Raw genomic sequence first — 24,508 nt, forward strand, 5'->3', positions numbered from 1 at the left:
TACACTGTTGATTCAAGAGGTAAAATTCTTAGATACTATTGTTTTTAAACATACTACAGTAAAACAGTATTTACTAGTTTGTTCGTTTACAAGTTAACACTAAAGAATATTATATTATGACAACATATATTACAGTTTACTGTACCAATTATTATGTAGGAAGACCTACATTAAGCATGAAATGTTTCAAACTATATCAATCACCTCTATGAAAATATTTTTAAGGAGAATGTCTAAAACAGAGAGAGACAAGAGCACAAAGATTACTTGTAATCATAAAGAGGTTTTATTAGAACAATGTGATCCGCAACAAGAGTGGCTTTAGGACAACCGTTAATAGCCTATAGACATATTCCTTAAATGCTGGTTAAGCTTTTACAATACAAAGACTTTCTACCGAGAACAACTCTTGCTTTTCCTTTACACATCATTTTAAAGCTATATGGCTTGCTTTTCTATTTAGAAAAAAAGTAGATAAAATCGTACCTGTATATACACACATACATACATATTTACATGTCTTGCTGTATTGTTCTAAACGTTTTTTCCGTTTTTAAAACAGCAGTACAGGGAGAAGGTTGTGCTGACAAAATTATCATCAGGTAAGTAGTACACCCAAAGATGTCATGAACATCAATGACTTTACATGTAAAAAGCATAAAAATGTCAAGCAAGACAAAGTACAAAAAAAGACTTTGAAGCATAACTTTTAAATCCATGCAACTTTAGAAAAAAAAACATTCAGAAAATGTTCTTTCAGTTTTTCATCATGTCAGATGAATGACTTACGAGTGGGATTCAGATTCTGTTGACTTTGCCCTAGAGGTGTCAGACTTTTCCCTTCTGTCGTCTTTTCTGTCTTTGCTCCTGCTTCGGTCCCGTCTGTCTCTGTCTTTCTCCCTCCCTCTGTCTTTCTCCCTGTCCCGGTCCCTATCCCTCCTATCACGATCTTTCCCACGATCTCGTTCTCGGCTCCTTGAGCGTTCTCGTCTCTTGTCCCTGCTATCCCGATCTCTTTCCCGGTCTCTTTCTCTGTCTCTGTTCTTCGCTCGCTCTCTGTCATAATCTTTTCTGTCTTGTTCTCTCTCCCTTCCTCGGTCTCTGTCTCGGTCCCTGTCTCTCCTCTTGTCCCCATCTCCATCTCTGTGTCGGTCAGACTCTTTGCCTCTACTACGTTCCCTCTCTCTGCTGTGTTCCCTATCCCTTTCTCTGCTGCGACCACGCTCCCTTTCTCGTTCCCTGCCCTGGTCTTTTTCACGTTCCCTTTCTCTGCCTCTCTCGTACTCGTGTTCTCTGCTCCAGCCCCATGATCGTCCACCATGAACAGCTTCACGGTCTCTTTCTCTCCTCCTATCCTCGGACAAATCACGTTGCCTCTCTCTTTCTTCAGACAATGCTGAGGGGGCATCTCTGTCGCGTGAGCTACTGTCAAATCTGCTTGGACGGTTGTGAGGCTCTGAACCATCTCTGGAGGAGCAGCTTCGCCGCCTCATTTCAGGTGAGTGTCGTCTCCAGTGGTCATCACGGTGGGTGTCGGGACTGTGTCCACCACCTACACGGCCTTGCACTGGGATGGGACCATCGGGAGGTGTTGGAAGCAAAGGTCCACGAACAGGTCGAACATCACTTAGGCTGTCTTCATTATAGCTGTATCGTGGTGGCGGACCAGCTTCCTTATCATAATGACCCAGTGGTGGACCTCTTGGCCCACCAAACTGCTGTACTGGTGGTCCTCGGTGCCTTTCAAAGTCTTGAGACGAACCCCCCCGTGGTTCGTCAAATGAGCCTCTGTGTTGAGGTGACCCACGAAACTGGTTTGGAGGTGGAAATCGCTGTCCTGACAATTCCCCTGTAGGACCAGAGGGAGGTCTCCTCCGTCCATCAAAGGGGTTTGGTGGCGGACCCCTAAAAGGTGGCCCTTGTGTGGGTTTCTGGGGTTTCTCTATTCCTTGATAAGAGTTTCCATCATCAACAGGGCCTCTTGACATATTAGAAGGAGGTCCATGAACCTCAATGTTATGAGGGGGAGGTGGTCCTCGTGGTCCGGGGAAATGAGATTGTGGCGGCGCTCTATTATCAAAGTGACTTGGAGGGGGACCTGGGAATGGTGGAGGTAGTCCTCTAGGTGCAGAGAAGTTAAAAGGGGGTGGAGGACCATTAAATCGTTGCCCGTCGAAGTTTGGAGGAGGTGGTCCAGAAGGTAGAGGCCCTGGAGGTGGGCCTCTTGGTCCAATATGCTGAGGGGGTATTGAGTTCATAGAATTATCAAACATCTGAGGAGGAGGACCTCTCTGACTTATCGGTTGGAATGGAGGCGGTCCTCTTGACGTGAAATTAGAAGGTGGTGGACCTCTTGGAGCATCAAACTGAGAATTACCACCCCACTGATTCTGAAAAGGAGGATATGATCCAGGTAGCGGATTTTCTCCAAGGGGAGGGGGTGGCCCTTGCATTGGGGGAATTTGCATTGGTGGTGGTGGTCCTGACATTGGAGGAGGGAGATGCATGGGTGGTGGAACATTCATTGGTGGAGGGCCTTGCATGGGAGGTGGACCGAGAATGGGAGGAAGCCCAATAGGGGGAGGAAACGATATTGGAGGTGGAATGTTTGTGGGATTTGTTGTTGGTATATGTTGTATATGGGAACTGTGAGAATCCATATAGGATGAGTTGTCCTGGAAGATATCGTCTGGCATTCGTGAGTGGACAGACGTGGATGACGAACTGATCGTTGAAATGCTGTAATATGTGGTTGTAGTGGTCTCAATAGGCTGTCCACTGGACACAACCTCAGATTTTAGTATGCTGGCAGAATTAGGCCACACCTCCTCAAAACTTTTACTCTCAGATTCAATAGGCTCATCCTTCATTTGTTCCTCTTCAGGTTCTCTGTCCACATAGCTTTCAACTAACTCCGGGTCGATGTTCTCCCCTAGTAACGGAATAGAAACTTCGGTGCTCTCTGTACCAAGGAAAGGTACCGCTTCACTTTCAGCTTCCTCCTCAGGCTTGGGTGCTTCTGTTTGCAGGATCTCATGCTGGACTTCTTGGGAATCCAAGGTGGTAGTGGCGTGTGATTGAAGTGTGTTCATTGTTGTAGAAGTTTCCTCCACTGGTGTATCCACAATAGAGTCCGGCTGTGTTGTTTGTGTGTCTGTGGCTATACTCGCTTGTGATGGCTCTATGACTGCAGATGGCTGTGGAGATGGCTTTTCTGTAGTTACATGAGACTGTTCTTCTTTCTCTATGGAATCAGACGTATGTCTTCGGTTTGCTGCTGCTGCTGCTCGAGGGTCCCTACTTTGCCTTGGATCTCTTCTCTGGTTAATAACTGGAGCTGCTGAGCTCTTCGCCACTAGGTCTTCAACTTTTTTACCAAGTTGCAACAACTGGCTATTAGCCAGTAGAGATGTGACAGGCTGTGAAATCAAAGTCTCTGGTATTTGTTGAACTGGATCCTCTAAAAGCTTCTGTTCCTCTACTTGTTTCTCCTGAAGCCCTTTCTGGTGTTCAGTTAATTTCTTACCACTTGGATCAACCCCAACAACATCAAAAATGGAGTCGTCCTCAGGGTCATAAGCAATATCATCCACCACACCAGGGATGCCCTCTGATAGCTTAATAGCTGTTGATAGTTTTGTTGAATTGTGGGTTTTTTCTGCAGCATAGCCAACAGCTGGATCATATTCTTCCTCTGGATCATACGGCCTATCATCATGTACTTCCACCTCTTTACCCTTGGTTATTGCAAACTGCTGTACAATCGGGTCTAGCAGCGACACAGAAGGCATGGACACCTCTCCAGCACTTTGGTCTGAAGGTGATGAGACGTCAGTATCTTGCTGCTTCTTACCAAAAAGTGTTTTAAGGATGGTCTGCAGCGGTGTGGAAGTGACTGCCGGTGCTGCTGTGACATTATTGCTCGTGTTAGAGGTGATACCAGGTGCTTTCACAGAGGAAAGAATGGAAAGAACGGAAGTTGAGATGGAACTTGAAGATTCCGAGGCAGTGAGGGGAGGTGGTGTGCCTGGGGAAGTTGTGCTGATGGCATCAAGACTAGATCGAAGAGCCTTGTCCTGTTTGATTTCAGGTTTTGCAACATTGGATGGTTTGGGGAGGCCTGTCTCATCATCTCGTAACGTTTTCGAACGTTTTTCCTCATTTTCAAGAGGGGCTGCGGGACGCTTCTTGTCTTTCTGGCAAATCAACAACCCCAGGAGGAGATTGGGACGAGCTGGCTCTAGCCCTGCAAAGAAAATAAAATCTTGTCGTCACTATCGCAGAGGTACAGTATATTCTTTACGTATACAGTCGCATTGGTTTCAGAGAGCTTGTTCCACAAAATACAATGGTAACACTTGTACAGTACACTTTTTAGTATTACAGTTCGGCATTATTTGTACATTTAAAGAAAACAGTTTTCCCTTTAAAAACAAATATAGCATTTTTACATACACTTTAAATTAACCTCAAGGTGATGACCCAGGATAGTGATGGGGACACTATACTGTAAAAAAAGCACAGTCCTTCGGATGAGATGTTAAACCAAGGTCCTGACTCCCTGTGGTCATTAAAGATCCCATGGCACTTCTCGTAAAGAGTAGGGGTGTAACCCCGGTGTCCTGGCCAGATCCCTGGCCCTTGTCAATCATGGCCTCCTAATGATCCCCACCCCCTGAATTGGCTCCATCTCTCTCCTCTCCACCTATAGCTGGTGTGTGGTGAGCACACTGGCGCCGTTGTACTGTGGCTGCCGTCGCATCATCCAGGTGGATGCTGCACACTGGTGGTGGTTGAGGAGAGACCCCCCTCATATGATTGTAAAGCGCTTTGGTTGTACATCAATACACAGAAAAGCGCTATATAAATGCCTCATTCATTCATTCATTAAAGATGAATTTAACAATGGTTGGAATAACACAAAATCTTATTCATTTAGATTAAATATACCCTTTATAAAACAATAACAACTCTGAATTATGTTTGAAAATGGTTAGAGTACTAATCATGTTTATCCTCTGGAACACGTCATAACACCAATAATGACTATTCTAATTTTGTGCAACAACTGGTCTTGAAGTAAAGATGCTGTTAGCACCTCTACATCACTCACTTGGCTTGAGCAGGTCAGATGACTTAATTGATCAACTTTGTTATTGTAATTTTGCGGCATGGTGGTTTAATTTGTGTTGTATTTTACAAGGTTAATACTAAGTGTATTTAAGTTTTATAGTTGTGACATACATTCAAACTTTGACCAACTCATATTTTTTATTGTAAGAAAAACAATTCTCTTTTAGACTAAGACACAAATCTAAGACCAAACTTGGATTCAGAACATATTTTATTAGCAAGTCTAAAAATACATGACAACTAGACAGATATCAAGTAAAAAGAAATGCACAGACAAACAGCTAGGGAAGAAACACACATTAAAGAATCCTTGACGTTGGTTTTCTTTTTTTTTGTAAATTATGAAACAAGCTCTCAAATAACCAGCAAAAATACAGACAAATACATTATAACCATGCTTATTTGTTATTAACATTAAAACAGATCAGTATTGTTAGATAACCTGTTCTTGCTTTCTATGAGCAATCTGAGAAACCAGATTTAATGATATCCGTGTAGATTCTTACCTGGTCCATCAAATGGTAGAAGCTTGGCAGGCAGTGGGTCTTTTGAGCTCAGTGGGATGAGGTAAAGATCTTTGATGCGCTTGTTGCTGTTAGCCACCACCCCAAACCGCTTACGGCTACTGAAATAGGAAAACAGAGACACATATGCTACCTCTTCCTCTTCAGTTGCTGGATGGAAACGAATGAGACAGAGTTCCTGAAAAAAAAACATTGAGGAAAGCGACAAGCATTGTAAACTGTTAGCAAGTTAAGTAACATTTTAACAGGGTTGACTTAGTAAATTGTGAATTCTCTTTGTTTTATATATTTTCATTTCATACTTTTGACAGTGAAGTCTTCAGCTTTCCCACATAATCCCACACTGTGTGTGGTGATATTCTACCGCCGATATGAATGGTGTCAGGCAAGTCCTGCAAATAAAATAAAAGGGTTTATAGACTATCGAAAATTTCTATGTGACATTCTAACAAAAAAACAAACCTCCTTAATGTGTTCGAAAGATCCAGAAACTAAGTAGGCTTTTGTGACAAACTTAGCGACTGTGTGCATGTTTATGAATCCTTTCCACAACATCTCCTGACCGGACAGGAACAAAGCTGTTTCTCCCTCAGGAGGGGGCTCTGTCACGCTGCTGAAAACACAGAAAAAATATAATTAAATCCAAAAGTGTGGAGATTGTCCATTATAACACATTACATTTCTTTCAGACGAATTGGATATGCTTTGAATACAGCTGTACCTAGCAACACTGGATCCGTAATGCCGTGCATCTGTTGAAGAGGCTGGTTTTTGCACCACAGGTTTGGGTAGAGATGCTGGGGCAAGAGGGGGCATAGGCAAAGGACCCTTTGCTTCTACGACCAGAGGCTCAACAGGCATAGGAATACTGGCTGGTAAAGCAGGAACACCAACATCAGGAAGAGTTAAAGGTACGGATGACCGGTGACCTGCTGTACGAGGATCCCTTCGAGTTATTGTAACAGAGGAAACGGCAGCAGGAACTGGGGTCTGAACCAATGGCAATTTACTTTTTGGATCCTCCATCACAGATGAAGAATCGGGCATGGATGTCTCTACACCACTGTAATAGGAAACTTGGGGGTGGTCAGGAGGGGCTTTGGACGGTCGCGGCTCTGGTTTGGACTTAAAGGATGGCTCTGGCTTTTTAGGCACAGACATTTTGCTTTTTTTGGAAGGTGGTTCATCATCTGCGGACTTCTGACCTGAAAGATTAGCATTAAGCAATTTAATGCACTTTACATGTAAAACAATTGTAGTTATACACAAATCTAGTTGTACCAATATGTTCCAAGAGATATTTAATAATTGTATTTAAATGTCCTTATTTTGACAATATTTTCTCACCTGTACAAATTTTGCAGTTTAGGTCAAACAGATGAGCCCTATGCTCTGCTGTAGTGTCTTTCAGCATAGTACTGAAGATATCAGGCATAGCACTGGCTTTTCCACTAGAGACTGAAGCCTGTGATGTAGAGGTATGCGTGTCTTCCTGCGAGTCCTGCAAAAAAATAAAAAAACGAAAGCAGAAAAGGATTAAAGAACAATATTACAGGTATTCAAAATGTTATTATAATCCATTCATTTATACGCTCATGTACACCTATAACAACAATGAACAGAACCGCACTAAGGTGTTTAAATTGTTGCAGATTTGAGTTTTAAAAAAGCAAGCAAATTATGCATCCAGCAAGCAAAAGAAAAAGAATTGTTGTGGGCTTCGGGAAACTGAAATGAAAGAACAGATAGATCAGGAAAGCCAGAGATCCAGCACTTACAGCAGCAGAAGCCAAGCGGGGAGATTGGGAAGTGGCAGGCATACATACATCTCCATCAGACATTGGAGGAGCTTCCTCCATGTCTACATCGGGGGGGACACCTTCTTGTCGGGATCCGGTTTTGGAATGTCCTGACTGGGATTTTACATCCTTGTTGGAAGAAGTACACAACTTTAGCAAAGCATTCCTACTGATAGATTTTTATGTAGTTAACGCAGACAATGTTTTTCATGTTTGTCGTTTTACCTCCGTGGTATCTGTTTTTCTCCAATCTGACATCTCCTTGGAAAGAAGTTCTTCAGGACTCAATCTCACCAGCCTGAAAGGACTGATCTCACCACCAATAACTCGATAAAACAAGCCCTGACAAACAGAAGAATCAAAGAATACGAAAGCCATTTAGATAACAATGCACATTTACTGTCTATGATGCAAAGACGCATAAAATACTTGTACATTAAAGGACCAACCTTGTTTTTAGGGTCCTTTAGATTGAACATAAGGGATCGGTACTTGTTCTTGTACTTGTTGTCAGTGTTCATACAAAGGTTAAACATCTCTTTCTCAATGCTGACCGCCAACTTCCCAACTTCACTCTCGGACATGGAGAGATCATCACTGTCGCTCACCCTGTGACATTTAATCAATTTGAACTACAATGAGATTCCATAAAAAACATGCCATTCGGTCCATTTCTTACCCAGTGCATAATTAATAAAAAATAAGCTAATTCTTAATCAACAAGACAAATAAAAAAAGGTAAAACAACTAAAAATATAAAAACAACAGTGTTTGAGAATCATCCCTCACCTCTTATACAGAATATCAGTGAGTGATCGTCTGATGTTGGATCTCATCTGGTTATTGGGTGGAGGTTGCGGCGGTCCAGCAGGTGCAGGGGGTTGGGTCGGTTTAGGCGTCGGGTGTTGGATGGATGGTGTGGTTGACACGGGTGAGGGTGGGGTTTTAGAGGAGGTAGAGGGACCACCCTCAATAGACTCCTTCTGCCCCGCCTGTGGCTGTTTTTTAGGGATGGTGAAGCTGCTCTTGGTTACGCGGAGCGCTCCAGAGGCATGATGGCGAGATCCAGGAGGACCTGGTGGAGATAAAACTGGAATGGGAGACAGGGGAGGCCCTGGCTTTTTGGGTTTGTTCAATTTTCCTTGTGGTTGGGGCTGTTTCCTTAAGTCTCTGGTACTACTCGTAGGTGTCGCACTGGGTTTCACTTTGGTAGGAGAAGCATCAGCAGGCTTTTTTATCCCCTTTGAACCAGGTGACTTCTTCCCACCTTTGAGAACATCTGAAGCAAGAGCTCTCTTATCTGCAGATGCTGGCTCCTTTTCTGGCTTCACTTCTTCACTGTCCTCCTTTTCTTTGTCTTTATTGGCAGCTGCTGGAAAACACAAGAAATAAATCGAGCCATCAACACAAGAGCAAAATGAATAAAATCAACTGTGTTATAAAAATACAATGCTTTCAAAGTACTGCAGTGCTGTTTATATGGTGTCTAAGGATGACTCGTATATTAAAAGAGCAAAATGTAGTTTGTTTGATTCACATACTTTAGTGCCTTGCCATGATATAGTAAACACTCATCTCATGTTAATGGACAAAGACCAAGCTCAGGAAACAAGTTGTGGATCATTCAAGATTTATTTTAGAAAATGTACTTTCATAATGCCTACGATATACTTTACAAGGCATAACATATATCTTTATAAATTATATTTATTTACATATATTCCTTTCTATAAAATATCTGCAACCCATGTTAAACAACAGTACTAGAAAAACCAGTGGCTTTATATTAAACAACAAGAACAAGCAAATGTGAATCAAAACGATTAAGGGTAGACCAACAAAATGATTAACATTTTATGTTGGAAACAAATGTAGATCACTTGAGAATCAAATGCAATTTCATCAAGAGACGCTTCTAAAACAGAAAATGCTCCTTGTATATTGTGAGATGTATACAGTGAGCAAAACGACATTTTTTAAGTGTTAAAAAGGAAAATCCTAATGTAATATTACAATGGAAAATGACAAAGACTTCCCAAAGATTACAGCTACACAAGGTTGGAATGCCAATGTATCACATTGAAATGCAAGGATATACATTTGTGCTGTAAATACTACAGCTCAGAAGTGTACTTTAAGTACCCTCTGTCAAATTAATCCACATTCATGTGTTATCCAGATCAGATGATTTCTCCTTGGTAGAAATGTCAACATTGACAGCACAGATGACACACAGCTGAAGCCAACCTTATGTACACAAATAACACTAAATATTAGACTCAAAACCACATGACCCGATTAGACAAAGGCAAAAAAAAAATGATTAACCTTAATATTCATATTTTGATATCAAACAAAGTCAGCATTTTTCTGTGTATTCTTCTATAATGACAACTCAACTTTCTTCCTTTAAAGTCAACCATTCCCACTGGAGAAGCAAACTCAACTTTCAATCTCAGCATCAATATCAGCTGCACTTAAACCTGTACACTAACCTTTCTCCATATGTAATCATTTCTTAAATTATTTTGAACAGAGAAATGCACATATGCATAAGTCTACAATCTATGTTCGTGTATAAACGTAGCTCAACATTTCCTTGTGTGCTGCAGTTATAAGGCGTGTAAATTCTGTCGACAGTTGCTGTGGGGTGAAATGGTGTCCTCAGCTGTTCTTGAGCGTTCCTCATTATTTCAGGGTCTTGGACTTCTCTGAACTCCACGGTTCTTCTCTCCGGCCGGCTCCAAGGACAGTAGGTTTCTTATTGCAAACCACGCTGTGACATTTAGCTTATGGCTGACAAAGGCCAAAAAGAGGCAAAGTCATGCCATCCAGTGTTGTAATCCAATAAACAGACTTCTTGCACAATTGAAGCACAAGGCCATCAAGAGTGTTATCCGTAAATTCACTTTATTTTGAATGCCACTTTTCTCAATTGGGGTTTATAAATGCAGTGCATGCAAGACAAAGGAATATCAAATGAAAAGCTGTTAGTTTAAAAGTTACACTTTCACTGATATGATAGCATTGTAGTCAAGTCTAAGTAAGAGATAAGAAATGTTCTATACTTAGTGATGAGCACAGGATAAAAAGACACCAAAACCTACCTGTTCAGTAGTACCTGTCTTGTGAAGTCAGAACATCTTTTTGCATCTATTGCCTCCCATGTCGGCAGAGATTGGAGATAAATTGGTAGATAAACGCGCACACACACACATACTTTACAGACCTTGTCCAGAAGGTATTGCAAATGTATATCATGGCAAGGCACTACAGTTTGGAGTCAACATTCTATAAAATTTTACTTTATATTTGTTCATCTTATTTAAAAAATATATTTTCTTAAATAGATTAAACACTATTTACTATAGACTAAAATACAATGCATCTTTATTATCTATACTTACTATTCGCATATTTTATAAACTTACCTGTTCGGGAGCGTGAATGACCTGATACAGGCACTTTCACAAAGCATTTTACAACAAAACATGTAGTGTAAGATGTCCAACTTGAAAACTTTCAGAATTATAGCTGTGCTAATATTTCTCAGCACAAATTTCCCTTCACAGGCAAATACCGTGGATTTCAGTCCAATTTAGACAACAAAGAACGTTTTTTAGATCTCGGAACTCAAGTCACCTATGCTGCAACAACATCACTCCGGGCAGTTCAACGGCCCTATTATTGGCAGAGACAAGACAATAAAAATGTGGAAAACCCTCAGAGAGATACATACACGCTTTGTTTAACACAGATGCTGATATGGGAGCAGTCTTTTCTGGCGTTACTGCCATGTAATTATGATCACTGGACCAGGATGACATGGCTGCTGGAGGTGGATGCTCCTCTGCATGCTTGTCTTCATCCTCATCTTCCTCAGTCCCAGAATCGGAGTCCTCCTCTTCCTCCTGGTTAGAGGACCTCCTTTCAGAGCCACTCTTCTATGAACAAAAACAGAAACGTTAAACACAAATGTGACCCTGTCTGTGAAATCCATCTCAAATTTCTAATTATAACAGTATCAGTTTTATTTTAATTTTTACTTTCACTATGATTTCAATCTTTGCAATGGCATTACTCAGGCAATATAAAGAGATCAAAGTTATATTTTCACAGAATTTTCTTAACATTATCTAGGATGATTTTATGTAGAAAACAGTAAATCACAAAACATGACTTTGGCTGGGTTTTCACAAGCAGGGTCATCTATCTCTCTATATAAATTTCTATTTAGGCACTCATTTAAGATTCATTACTATTTGAACATTGATACTGAAATCTTAGCAACTTCTTAACACTGCTACCATTTTAAATCAGCAACAAAGTGTCTGTAGAAAGTAATCAAATCCAAACATTTCAGACAGATACAGTCAGGTCTAAATGACAAAAAAAGACACTGTACCTTTCTCCCTGACTTATCTTGCACCTAAATTTGCAACCATTTGGTTAAACGTAACACCAATAGAGCTGTTTTTCTAAACAGAACAGTCATAAAATCAATGGATGCAAATTCATATTCCACCCCTAAATCACTACTAAAATCCATGCTGACCATTCTCGGGTGCTTTAGAATACCTTTTGCGGCGATTTATTAGTAGTCTTTTTCTGTTGTTTGGGCTTGCTCTTCTCCTTCTGTTTGGAGTCTTTCCCATCTGTGGTGATAATCTTCATGGCAGCTGCGGCATGTCGAAGGATGCAGTCATTCCCACAGTAGACGGAGTCAGGAAGAGCGTCTCTCTCACAGCCAGGACCGATGCACTTCGGAAGGGAAGACCCCTTGGTAGCTGTCACCTGCTGAAGACTCAGGGACGTCACATTTCTGCTGCCACTTGAATGTGGCAGAAATGTTTGAAATATCTTACGTTTTTTAATTAGTTTAATTACAGTAGATTGTCCTGATGTGCATGAGTGAACATGAATGCTTCTCTAAAAATCTGTATTTCTTATATTTTCACTTCTTTTATTCTTAAAATAGATTTTCAAAACTTTAGCTTTCATAAGACAGGGCAGCAATTTAATAAAACGACGCCAAACAATCATTACTTATAATGCAGTATTATCTTTTGCTTTAGCCATTTCAAACTACATTTTATGTTTTCCTAATATATTTTAAAGAGGATCATTTACATCCTGCTTTTAGGTTTATTATTAAGAAGGCAATCTGCATTTTACTACTATTATGTATATTTTAATCCATGATAAAACTTTAAATTTTATATGAAATTAGATGGTGAAGATTACAAAACTTTCTCATCTTAACTAAATTATTGAGAGTAAAACAAATTGAGAGCATAACAACAAACAAAAAAAAATGTCTTTACATAAAACTGATACATTTACCCTCGTTATTCTAGCATTATAGTCAAAAGTCTAGTAGATAGAACGTTTGCAATCATAAACCTACTATACACTAAAACAACCAGATATGATGCTATACAAGATACCAAACAATTACTTACATTTAAGAATCTCATACTGAAAATATTAAAAATTACAATATTACCTTACCAATAATTTACAATTTAAGTTAAACTGAAGTTTGCAAATAATGTCAGGCAATAAAATCCTAATATATGCATCACACACATGTGGATCAAAAACAGCATTGCGAACCAATGTCAAGTTGGTCAAAATGATGAAACAAGCATAAAAGCAGCAGTGTTTAGACTCGCGATTCATATTGCAACATACCGGCTGGAAAATCTTTATTTTCTTTTTGCCACTAGGATTGGCAGCCTTCTCAATCCTGCCTTTGATCCCCAGGTCATCGGTGGCTTTCTCCTCTGGTGTCACTGCAGCAGTGCTTGATGTAGCTGGACAGGGCTCTGCTTTACGATGGCCGGACGCTGGCCGTTTGCCATTCTCTGCAGCTGCCGCGGAGGGCCCGGCCTTGCTGATCTGTCCTTTGTGCGTGCTGCAGTTAGGACAGACGTAGTCTTCTCCGTTTCTCTCCATGAGCCGGCCTCGTGCCTCGGAGATGCCCACGCAGTCGCCATGAAACCACTCCTCGCAGCGATCGCAGCAGATCATGAACCTGAGCACATGGGTTTAAATAACCAAACACCCTCAAATACATATCTGAATATTTACTCAGACCAGAAGCAACAACCTCCATAGAGAATAACAAGCAATGAAATTTAAATTCTGGGCTGATACACACTGTTAAACAATCTGATGTGCCTAATATCAACCATTTCAGGTTTTTGCATTTTAACTGAAGATAAACATTACAATGCATTCAAAAGAAAAGTTTAAATGTACTTAATATATAGTTTCTTAATATGTGTAGTGTCCATAACATTTCATTCTATTAAAGGTGCTGTGTGTCATTTTTTGGAGGATCTATTGACAGCAATGCAATATAATATACATAACTTTGTCTTCAGAGGTGTATAAAGACCTTACATAATTAATTTTTATTACCTTAGAATGAGCTTTTTCTATGCACATACACCGTGGGTCCCTTACATGGAATTCACCATGTTGTTTCTACAGGAGCCTTAAACGGACAAACTGCTCTAAAGGTGCGCATTTTGTAAATACTAGGGCTGGGCAAGTTAACCCGCTATTATCGCGTTAACGCATTAATTAATGCCGACAATTATTTTATCATGTATTAACACCGTTTTTTTAAGTATTATTTTATTTCGAAAGTTTATTGCTCACACAGACAAACCATGGGTCACAGAAGGGGTGGGATATTGATCGGTAGGGCTGTCACGATTATGAAATTTGACTGACGATTAATTGTCTAATAAATCATTGCGATTATGACGATTAATTGTCTGTTTTAGGGCTTTGACGATTATGCAGATTAATTCTGTTTTTGAGCTTTGACATTTAATTCTCATTCATTTTTGATTCAGCGATTGAAACGACCATATTGTTCTGAATACAAGACTATGTTTTTTTCTTGGAAATACATTGGAAAAAATTGGGTCATCATATATTTAAGGTTTAGGCTTTTACCTGTCAATAATACAACTGCCAAATACTTGTAAATTAAGTAAATTGATCAGGTGTGAATTGAAGCCACCATTAAAATACTATCAGTCATAGAAAAGCTTCTAGTCTGTTTTTTTCTCACTTGCAAGACTACAATAAAATTTAACTTGTGTGTTAATGAAATATTGGTACTGGTTTTCACACTGAGATTTGCTTAAATAATATTAAATTGTACTGCAGGTAATTTGTATATGTTTTAGTTTTTTTTTTTAAGTGATTGTTTTGTGGTGGTACATTTTACAAGTATTACCATGCTTTAGTAACAATATATACACTAAAATATGAAATACGCCGATGCACTACAGCTCCCCCTAGTGTCTTCTATAGAGATGTGCAATAATTGCGATGATCTGAAACCATCGCAATGAGGTCAAACAATCGCTATGAGACTATTATTTAATAATCGTGACAGCCGTATTGATCGGTACTGGCTTGGGATGGGCGTCACCACGTGTCTCAACCAATGAGAGCATTTGGGGTTGGCCCAAGACTGCTGAAGCGTCATGAACTAGGACCACCAGAACTGAATGGAGAAAGGTACCGAATTCTTACATGGACATTTCGCTTTAAATCTCTTCCAGACGTCGGAGTTGACAGAACAAACCACTTCATTTCGTCTCCCCTCCTTCAACCATGCGCTTATCTATCAATGCCCTCGCCCCACAAAGACGTAATATGCGCAGGTGCAAAAGGCTTATTTAGTTGCATGTGTTGTATGCAATGTGAGGCTAAGGCAGAAAACATGAGTGTCAGATTGCAAACTACTACACTGAGTTCTCTTTAACGTCTTCTTACACTGAAACGGTCAAATAATCACAAAATTATGTCTAAATTCCCATATAAGCAAGGGTCCATGTAAAAGTAGTCTGTTTTATGAACGTTAACAGCTGGGAAACAAAACTGACGCTTCACAGTATATTATATACATATATCTGTATAGAGCGCTCTTAAAGGGGCAGCAGCATAATAAAGCTCTCTGTTTATAATGTTCATCAGACAACAAAGGACGGCCCAAAACACTCACTCATATTAAAGGAATTGTGTTCTCCTTAAATGAATAGTTAAGATAAAGAAAAAAAGTAGCATGCAATAATTTAGTTGTTAAAGATGTGCTTTAAAGACACTTTAAATACAGTACACTTTACACTTTGTGATGAAAGAGTGTTGAAAGAGAGTTCATGTATAAGCAATGATCAATAATCATTATAACATGTTTTTCTATATCAAACTAGACAGAACGTTAATGCCCTGGCAGTGGCAGATAGCTTTGGTTTTATATTTAATTTGATTCAACAAACCCGCACACTATCAATCTTGCAAAAGAATCAACATTTTTTAAATACAACGTTTCCGTCCATGACATTCATCAGGTATGCTATCGAAGGATGCAGTCACACCTAATGAAGGTCATGGACAGAAACGTTGTATTTAATACATTTTGATACTTTTGCAAGATTGATAGGTTGCGGGTTTGTTCTGTTGTACCTTATTACTGACCATTTTTTGGTCTTTTTTTCCGATGCGCACATTTCCTACAGGTGTGCGAGGGTGATCACTGATTGATATTTAATTTGATTACATTAATGTTTAAGTTGAAATTGACAATAAATATTTTAATGTGTAAAGGAAACACTGTTGTTAAAATGCACATTATTTGTTTAAAGTGTTTGCAAACCAAATTTTATTGCACTTTTGTTCATATAGCAGTACTTTTAAAATAAAAGATCACAATCCACTACTTTTGAATTCATTATTATACAGAAAGGTCATGCGATTAATCCCGATTTAAAATTGTACTCGTTGCCCAGCACTGGTAAATACTCTATCTCCTTCGGCAATGAACACTCAAAAAAATTTTTTGTTGGATTTACATAAAAAAGTTATGTCAAGTGGTTCCAAGCAAATATGTTGAGTAGTTTCTACAATTAACAATTTAGTTGTATGAACAAAATAATTTAAGTGAAGTTGACAAAACTTTTTGAGTAAATTCAAACCATTCAGATTGTACCAGTAATTTTAAGTTAATTAAACTCAATATTTATCCTTCTCAATAGTACTTTTTGTTGTCATACATAAATTATATACAGACTCACTGCATGCAAGTCAAAACACAATGAGCAAATCAGTTGAGAGGCATCTCAGTACTGGCATTAGCACAGTTAAAGCTCATTGAATGATGCAATAGACATGTGGGCATGCTTTAACCTCTCACAGCCTAAGCACATGTACCACTCTTCTAAACAATGGTAACCCTAAAACTCAAAAATACAACAAACTCTTTTATACCACAAAGATAAATGAACATTAAGCACAAACAAGTCTTAATCTTTACTGAAAAACACTTAAAATAACACAAAATTTAGGACTTTACTGCCTAAATGCAGTCTTAGGCAAAGCATGCTCGGAACTGAAAATCCCCCTCAACCAGTCATGTTGAATTAACTTGTTTATATTAAGTAACTCAACAATAAGTCCAATATTATATGGTTTTGCGTTTTACTCAACAATGTTAAGCTGACCAGTCAAACACTTGTTAAGTAAAGCCGACAGTACAACATTTTTAGTATAAATAACATAGTTAACTTACGTTAATGTAGTTACTTGCATTATTTATGTACAGTGAACAAGGATGGGTTTAGTAAAACTAACAACAGCGACAATTCATTTATTTGAGTGAAGTGAAAACGTGATGACATCTTAGCCCTGTGTCAGCCACCGTAGTGCTTCGAAAGGGAGGGTTGGAGTGAGCCGTTGGTTGCTCGCAACCTCACCACTAGATGCTGCTAAATTTCATACACTGGACCCTTACGTTCTTATTCAACCATTTTTATTCTATTTAAGATAACTTGAGTACAGTTAGGTGTATGACTTGTGTTGTCTAATATATTAACTATATGTCATAAAGGAACATCGTTTTATTTAACTATGTACAAGCTGTATATGGTTAAAACGACCATGAAGCTACTCTGACTTCATCTTTTGCATCTGCTGACAACTTGGAACCAAAAATCACAATATCATCACTCTGATGAGGAAAATTATACAGATCAAACTGTCATGTTATTAAAAACTCTTAACCAAACATAATATTAAGCTTATCTATTCCCCACATAGACTGAAATCTTGAGTATTTGTAGAGAGCCCTGTCAATAAAATACCATATTAACATGTACTATATTATTATTTATTTTTAACACTTTACCAACGCTTAACGCTTTCATAGGCAGGTGAGTCATGATTTATGAAAGACTTAATACAACCAACAACTATGAAAAGTGGCATAATGTTCATTTTCAACGGCTGATCCAAATGATCTTAAACACATCTCAGAGTACTGATCTTAAAATAATCCTCACAGAGCTACATGACATGCTGATCACACAAGACTGGTTTAGTTCTTTCTGCCCATTTGATAAATAAATACATCTGTCTGCACTGGTAATGATTAGGACACATTTACTATTATTATTATTATTTTTAATTGTAATATTTTACATATGCATTATATATATAAATATTATAGTCATCTTCCAAAGACACATACCTTTTATTGTGTTTCTGCCTGCAGATGCAGTATAGTGCATTAGGGTCATAGCCGTCATTGTCAGACTCGCTTGAAGACGACTCGTCATCATCATCATCTTCTTCCTCCTCCTCATCTGTGTCTTTGTGGAGCTTTGCTCCTGCTTTGGGTTTAGTGTCGTTTTTGGATTCTTTACTGAGTGACCTGGTTGGAGGACGTCTATTTATGGACTCATCTGAGGACTTCTCTTTATTCTCCTCTTTATTCTCCTCCTCTTCCTCCTCTTCCTCCTCCTCTTCCACTTTTTCAATTTCTTTCTTCACATCCATCGCTTGTTCTTCTTCTTTTGTCTCCACATCCTTTCCATCTTCAGCACTGGCTACGGTCTCGACATGTTCCTCTTTCGTCATCTCACCTTCAGCCTCCTCTTCGTTCTCAGAGCTGCAGTCGTCACTGACCGAGCCACCGCTAGCTTTAGGCTTGGCGGTTTTTCTCGCCCGCCCTCGTCCACGTTTTCTTTTCACTGGTGAGGCAACCTTACGTTCCTCAGTTTTGGCCTCTGTGTTTCCATCAAAGCTGTTTTCAGAGGCTGTTTCAGCATCAGTTGGGGTCTGGGACGGTGGATCTCCACCTTCGAGCCGTGAGGGACAACTCCTCCTTCCAGTTCCTCTTCCTCTTTTGACAGTAACCAGAAACTCTTCCAGTTTGTCAGTGCGCTTGGCCTGCCTGCCGCTGCGACGCACAGGGGCACCCTTTGCATCTGGAGTCTCCCCTGCCATATCACCAGGGATTTCTCTCTTGGCGATTGTGGTTCGACGAAAGCCCCAGGTCTTCTTTAACTCACGAGAGGGCTTGGTGGATTTTTCAGCGTCCTCTACTCTATCTTCACTAACATCACTAATGCCTTTTTGATCTGTGACTTCTTCAGAGACTGATGTTGGTTCTGTATTCAAAATGTGCGAAAAATCCACAATAAACAAATACTGCAATAAATTTCAGCTTTAAATTAACAGCATGCAGGAGACTCCTGATCACAATTAAAACTGTGAGAAGTGCATATGACAATGAAAGAGCAAGTGAAATTGCAGCCCAAAAGAATCATATGCAGTTTTAAACTGGCAGTAGAACATCATTGTAAAAAGATAATTGAAATGTTCCAGTGTAATTGAGATTCAGTGATTTCTTGATATTTAAGTAAATTCTCCATTGGAATTTTGATTCCTGACAATCTGACTCCTTCCCACAGCTCTCATGAAGAAGTGCATGTGGTGGACCGAGCTATGGTTACCTTGTGAGCTGGTATCCACTGGATCCTGGCTGGACTCAGGCTCAACGGCTTGAGCCAGCTCAGGGCTCACACTCTCCTCCATAACAGAGAGACACTACTTTCAAACAGAATATCTAAAATTAAGAAAGAAAAAAGATTTAAGGAACAGCACAGCTCCTTTATGTTACCAAAAGTCTTTCAACCAGGGATGTGTGGGCTTCAAACATAAATAGATGCATGCGTGTCTAAATGGAGCTTGCTTTGCTTTAGATGTTGCTTGTATTTGATCAATAGCTTGATTACTTACATACTCAAAAATCATCTTAAATCTCAGATCTTTTGCATTTAGCATGATGTGTCAAACCAACAGACAATTAAAGGAGTATAAGATGCTCAAAACACTTTGAAGTAGAGATGGTTGAAAACCCTTTTGCTATTCATCTATAAATATCAAGCTTGACTTTAAAGTACCAGTGAAATAAAAAATGACAATTCCTATTTTTTCATGAAATATTGCAGAATTTATAGTAAATAGCTTATCAATGTGGGTCAGTTTCTTTTTAAAATTCATGTACCCTCATAATCTTCAGTTAAAATCTGAAAATGCTCTTCCGCCCTGAAATGACTATCCATCTGAAATGAGGTAAATTAGACAGCTTGGCCGGAGTATCCGTTAACTCCTCCCCTTCAACTGTCAGTCTGCTGCCAGTTTCATTTCAAAATGTTTTACCACATCCAATCAATTCGCAGTGAAAAATGCAAGCCATGCCCACTAATTTTCTCCTTTGAAATTCCTTTTCACTCGGAAATGTGCAGAGATGGGTAGTAACGCGCTACATTTACTTGAGTAACATTTTGGAAAATATGTACTTTTTAAGTAAAATTAAAAGTGTGTACTTTTACTCTTACTTGAGTACATTTCTAATAGAAAATCTGTACTTTTACTTCGTTACATAACTTACATTGCGTGAAGTTCCTTCGTTCCTTCATTTTAAAATATGCTTTTTAAAAGCATCGTCTCTTTTTATGGGCATTCCCGAGTGATTGATTCTTTTGAGTCGATTCTTTTGAAAGCATTAATTGAACAATGGGCAAAACCATTTGAATGGGCTAATGAATCAGTTCAAATGATTTGTTCAGTTCGCAGCACGATCTGAATCATCTGAAGCAGGATTACTCACTCCTCGTAGCGCGAAACTTAAGAACACGCAGAACACAAAGAGCGTTGGATGAAGTGGATATTAATCTATATCTATACAATCAAAACTGCGAATGTGTCATATTGTTTGCCAGCAATGATAAATGCCAGCCGTGCGCGCAACCTGTTCGTCAGACACAGCAACATGCGTGTTACCTGTCAGACACAGAGACTTGGGCTTGCAGAAATATACATTTGAAGAACAGAAGGAAGAAAACTTGTTGATGGGCGTGTGGTTCACTGTTTGTTTACAAGTAAGAGCGTTTCACAACACACACGTGACACTGCACGAGAAAACATGAGCTTTGTTCAAAAATGTGTATTTCATTTAAGAGAGCACTGCAGATGTTCTAGATCATCTTAGGAAATGCTCTGAGTTTAGTTCATGCTTTAGTTTGACATGGTCTATTATTCTAAATAAGTTATGTAAACTACATTGACATCAGGACTAGATGAAATTTACAGAAATGCTCGTCTCTTCTGTGTCTGTCTATTCTTTAGTCTCTCTAGTATATTGCAAAGATATCAGCTTATGATAATTAAAAATATTGATAAAATGTAATATTAAAATATTGGCGTTAATATTAATTTAATGTAGTAGGCCTATATAATCAGATACAAAGTAACTAAGTAACTAGCTACTTGAATAGTTTTTTCATTGCATACTTTTTTACTTTTACTCCAGTAATTTTTAAAATAGTGACTTTTACTTGAGTAACAATTTCTCTAGTTACTTGTACTTTTAATTGAGTAAAGATTTTGGCTACTCCATGCCACGCCGCATTGCTGCAGTAATTCAGGCAAAAGGAGCACCAACTAAGTATTGAGTGCTGTACATGCTCATACTTTTCATGTTCATACTTTTCAGTTGGCCAAGATATCTAAAAATACTTTCTTTGTATTGGTCTTAAGTAATATTCTAATTTTCTGAGATACTGAATTTGGGATTTTCATTAGTTGTCAGTTATAATCATCAAATTAAAAGAAATAAACATTTGAAATATATCAGTCTGTGTGTAATGAATGAATATAATATACAAGTTTCACTTTTTGAATGGAATTAGTGAAATAAATCAACTTTTTGAGGATATTCTAATTATATGACCAGCACCTGCATGTATCTTGAACAAATGCAAGCCAAGAAAAAGATGGTGACTCTGTCTGTAATGTATACCGCAATGCAAGACAGTACATTTTTACAGATTTTTTTTAATGTGATTTATATTGAGCTCTCACTAGGAAAAAAAAGATCACAGTTGTAAAAATATTAGTCCCCATAATCACATGAATGGAGTAATGAAATGCTGCACCTGTTTGTATAACCTTCTCGGGCTCAGCTGAAATGAAGACCAAGACAGGAACTCTATCACAGACAACGATCTAAAAAAACAAAACAAAAAAAATGAGTAAAAATAGCAAGAAATACTTTGAACACTGCGAACTTCACAGTAAGAGGCCAATGTAACATCATAATCAGCAATGCCCTTTCAGTGTAAAACCAGTTGTCTGGAGACGACCACAGACTGTCTCAACCCTTATAGACATATATACATATATACCTATACCTATATATATATATATATATACACACACACACACACACACACACACATATACACACAAACATATACACATATACATACACATATACACACATATATTATATACACATATATACATATATATATATATATATACACATATACACACACGTATACATATATAAAACCGTGTGCCAAAACACGTAAAGAAAGAATCTGTAAAACACGGCTAATATACAAAAAACAACTTACGTTAGCTTGATACCACTATATATAAAAATAATTATTCAGTTATTCTATCATTCCATTTGTTAATAGTTTATCCTCTGCATAATCAAATTGCTGTTATTTTCTCGATTATTCTCTTTCGGTCCAGTAAAATGTAACCATGTGAGGATTTTATTAAAATGATCTTAAAAGTTAATTTTCTAACACGGATACAGCGCCAGCATGACAGCCTGTGATGTCATACGGTGATCGCTAAAATCTCCCAACATATTTATTCGAAAGTCATGCAAAATATCTTCTCTATATTCTCTCTATTACTAATAGACAAATATTATCACATAAACATGTAAAATAGCACTCAAATGCAGATATGGACATTTCAAAAGTAAAATAAGGCCTATTCACTCAAGTCCTAGATTAGATTTAGAAAGCTCTTTTGTCTGGTGCAATAAATGAATCCCGTCCTTCGCTTCTCTTTCTTTTTATTTTAACTACATAAACCGTTAACAAAATAAATAAAACGTACATAACGTTAACTTACATGTTGTTGGAGAGCTCTGGTATGGCCGCCCACAGTATTATATGTCATAGTAACACACTCGTACTTGACAACAAAAATGACGCAAGAACTGATAACCTAATAAACTGCGACAAGTATTTAGAAATAAAGCGTGTTATAAACACAAAATGCCACATTACCGAGATAAAATAGACTTTCGCCGTAAATATGGAGTTCGTCTACTCGTCTGTTAGCTTTAGCTAATCGTTAGCGCGCGACCTCCATTTCACACCGCCCCGCTCGTGCTCAATCTATCTTACATAAGAAAGCTTGGTTACAGTTGTTTTAATACTTATACTTGCCCAAAATATCTATAAAGAGGTGTATACGAGCCGGATATACATTATACAAGCTTTATTTACAATATGCACCAAGAGTATTACATTTTAAACGGGTGGGTTTCGGTCACGAAGGACTGCCACGTGATGAGTTGCTAATAACGTTATACACCTGAACATGCTAACGCTTAATACTATACTCATTTGAATGGAATCATATAGTAATGAAAAGCGTTCAAACCTATAACCATTTTTTACATATAAGCTAAACATCACAGGTGTGGCCGTCTACACACACTAACGTGTGTATCACGCCTTCTTCCATCAGTGCCGAAATATCACAAACTAGAATCACAGAAGTACTTCAGATATAAGTCGTTTTAATACAATAAATAATGACTTAAAGTAAGACTTTAAATAAATGCTCCCAAATGAATGCACCTCATTTATTGTTAAACCAGAGGACCTCACACACCCACTTTAACACCATTAACGTAAAAATCAAAAATTTCATAACATAAATAAAATATTGATTTAGAGTCACACTCAAAGAGAAGAATCACATAGTCATACAAATAGTACAAAAAAGATTTACAGTCACATAGTTATACAAAACAATGTGCATACCTTAACATTCAACACTGTAGCACATCAAAGCAACATACATAACGTTACACCCTTTTAATGTGTAATTACACTGTATACAACAGCTTTCAGTTGCACACGTCACCAAAACATAGATTTAGCACATTTCATCTTAAGGCAAAATGTGGGCTTTTAGTCATCTGCCCAGGGGTGTTGGACAAATCATTCTTAAATCACATAAATATGGAGGCTCGAGGCGCCATTACTGGAGCGCGAGATTCGCTGCTGTAAAACTGACATACCGCAAGTGCATTAGTATCCATCTGTTCAGCTCAGACGAACTGTGAAACGACATGCATTACTGTTAACTGCGACAAAAACTGAATACTCACTTGTTAACATTAATAATGTTCGGCCTGCAGTCAGTGCAACAGTCTGACCTCCATTTTCTTTCCTGTTGATGATGGTGGCGATTGCAGCATTAGCTTTTGCTTCAGATAGCATGAGGCAGAACACATTCTTTCGTTTAAAAAGTCAAGCGCCACGCTCTGGCGTGGAGGAGTAAATGCACCAAACATTTACTGCGCCACGCTCTGGCGTGGAGGAGTAAATGCACCAAACATTTAGCGTGTAAAAGTGCGCCCTCTAGTGTGCAATTCATGGCTTACTTGCAACAGTTGAAATGAACTTTAAAAAATGAATAAATCACGTGAAATCTGTATCATTGCTCCCGCCACACATTATAGATATCCTACAAAAATTGTGTCCTCAGCTTGTCTGTGATGGTACACCAACGGATCCAATAGTATGGGAGAGTCTTAATCGTCTATGCCCTCTGATCTTAAAATCATCATGATGGTAGCCT

General features: G+C 38.6%; 1 protein-coding gene across 9 annotated transcripts; it reads right to left on the bottom strand.

Moving 5' to 3' along the window:
• Positions 1–269: 269 nt before the first annotated feature.
• On the bottom strand, positions 270–24,144 carry dido1 (death inducer-obliterator 1). Of its 9 annotated transcripts, none has more exons than XM_057361726.1 (17): positions 24,036–24,144; positions 21,763–21,832; positions 19,276–19,388; positions 18,009–18,930; positions 13,151–13,493; positions 12,035–12,250; positions 11,196–11,400; positions 8,246–8,828; positions 7,906–8,065; positions 7,682–7,798; positions 7,436–7,585; positions 7,005–7,158; positions 6,379–6,862; positions 6,120–6,270; positions 5,960–6,049; positions 5,640–5,835; positions 270–4,246 (listed from the first exon to the last, which is right to left on the bottom strand). In XM_057361726.1, exons 3-17 carry the CDS (start codon positions 19,355–19,357, stop codon positions 786–788), a joined length of 7,314 nt encoding a protein of 2,437 aa, XP_057217709.1. In that variant the 5' UTR covers positions 19,358–19,388; positions 21,763–21,832; positions 24,036–24,144; the 3' UTR covers positions 270–785. The 9 variants fall into 9 exon arrangements, with proteins under 9 accessions (XP_057217709.1, XP_057217707.1, XP_057217708.1 ...); XM_057361724.1 differs by having other exon boundaries at positions 12,035–12,253; XM_057361725.1 differs by lacking the exon at positions 24,036–24,144 and adding an exon at positions 22,763–22,802 and having other exon boundaries at positions 12,035–12,253.
• Positions 24,145–24,508: the final 364 nt, after the last annotated feature.

The sequence above is a fragment of the Triplophysa rosa genome, linkage group LG20 (assembly GCF_024868665.1).
Source record: "Triplophysa rosa linkage group LG20, Trosa_1v2, whole genome shotgun sequence".
In the NCBI taxonomy this organism is placed as follows: Eukaryota; Metazoa; Chordata; class Actinopteri; order Cypriniformes; family Nemacheilidae; genus Triplophysa; species Triplophysa rosa.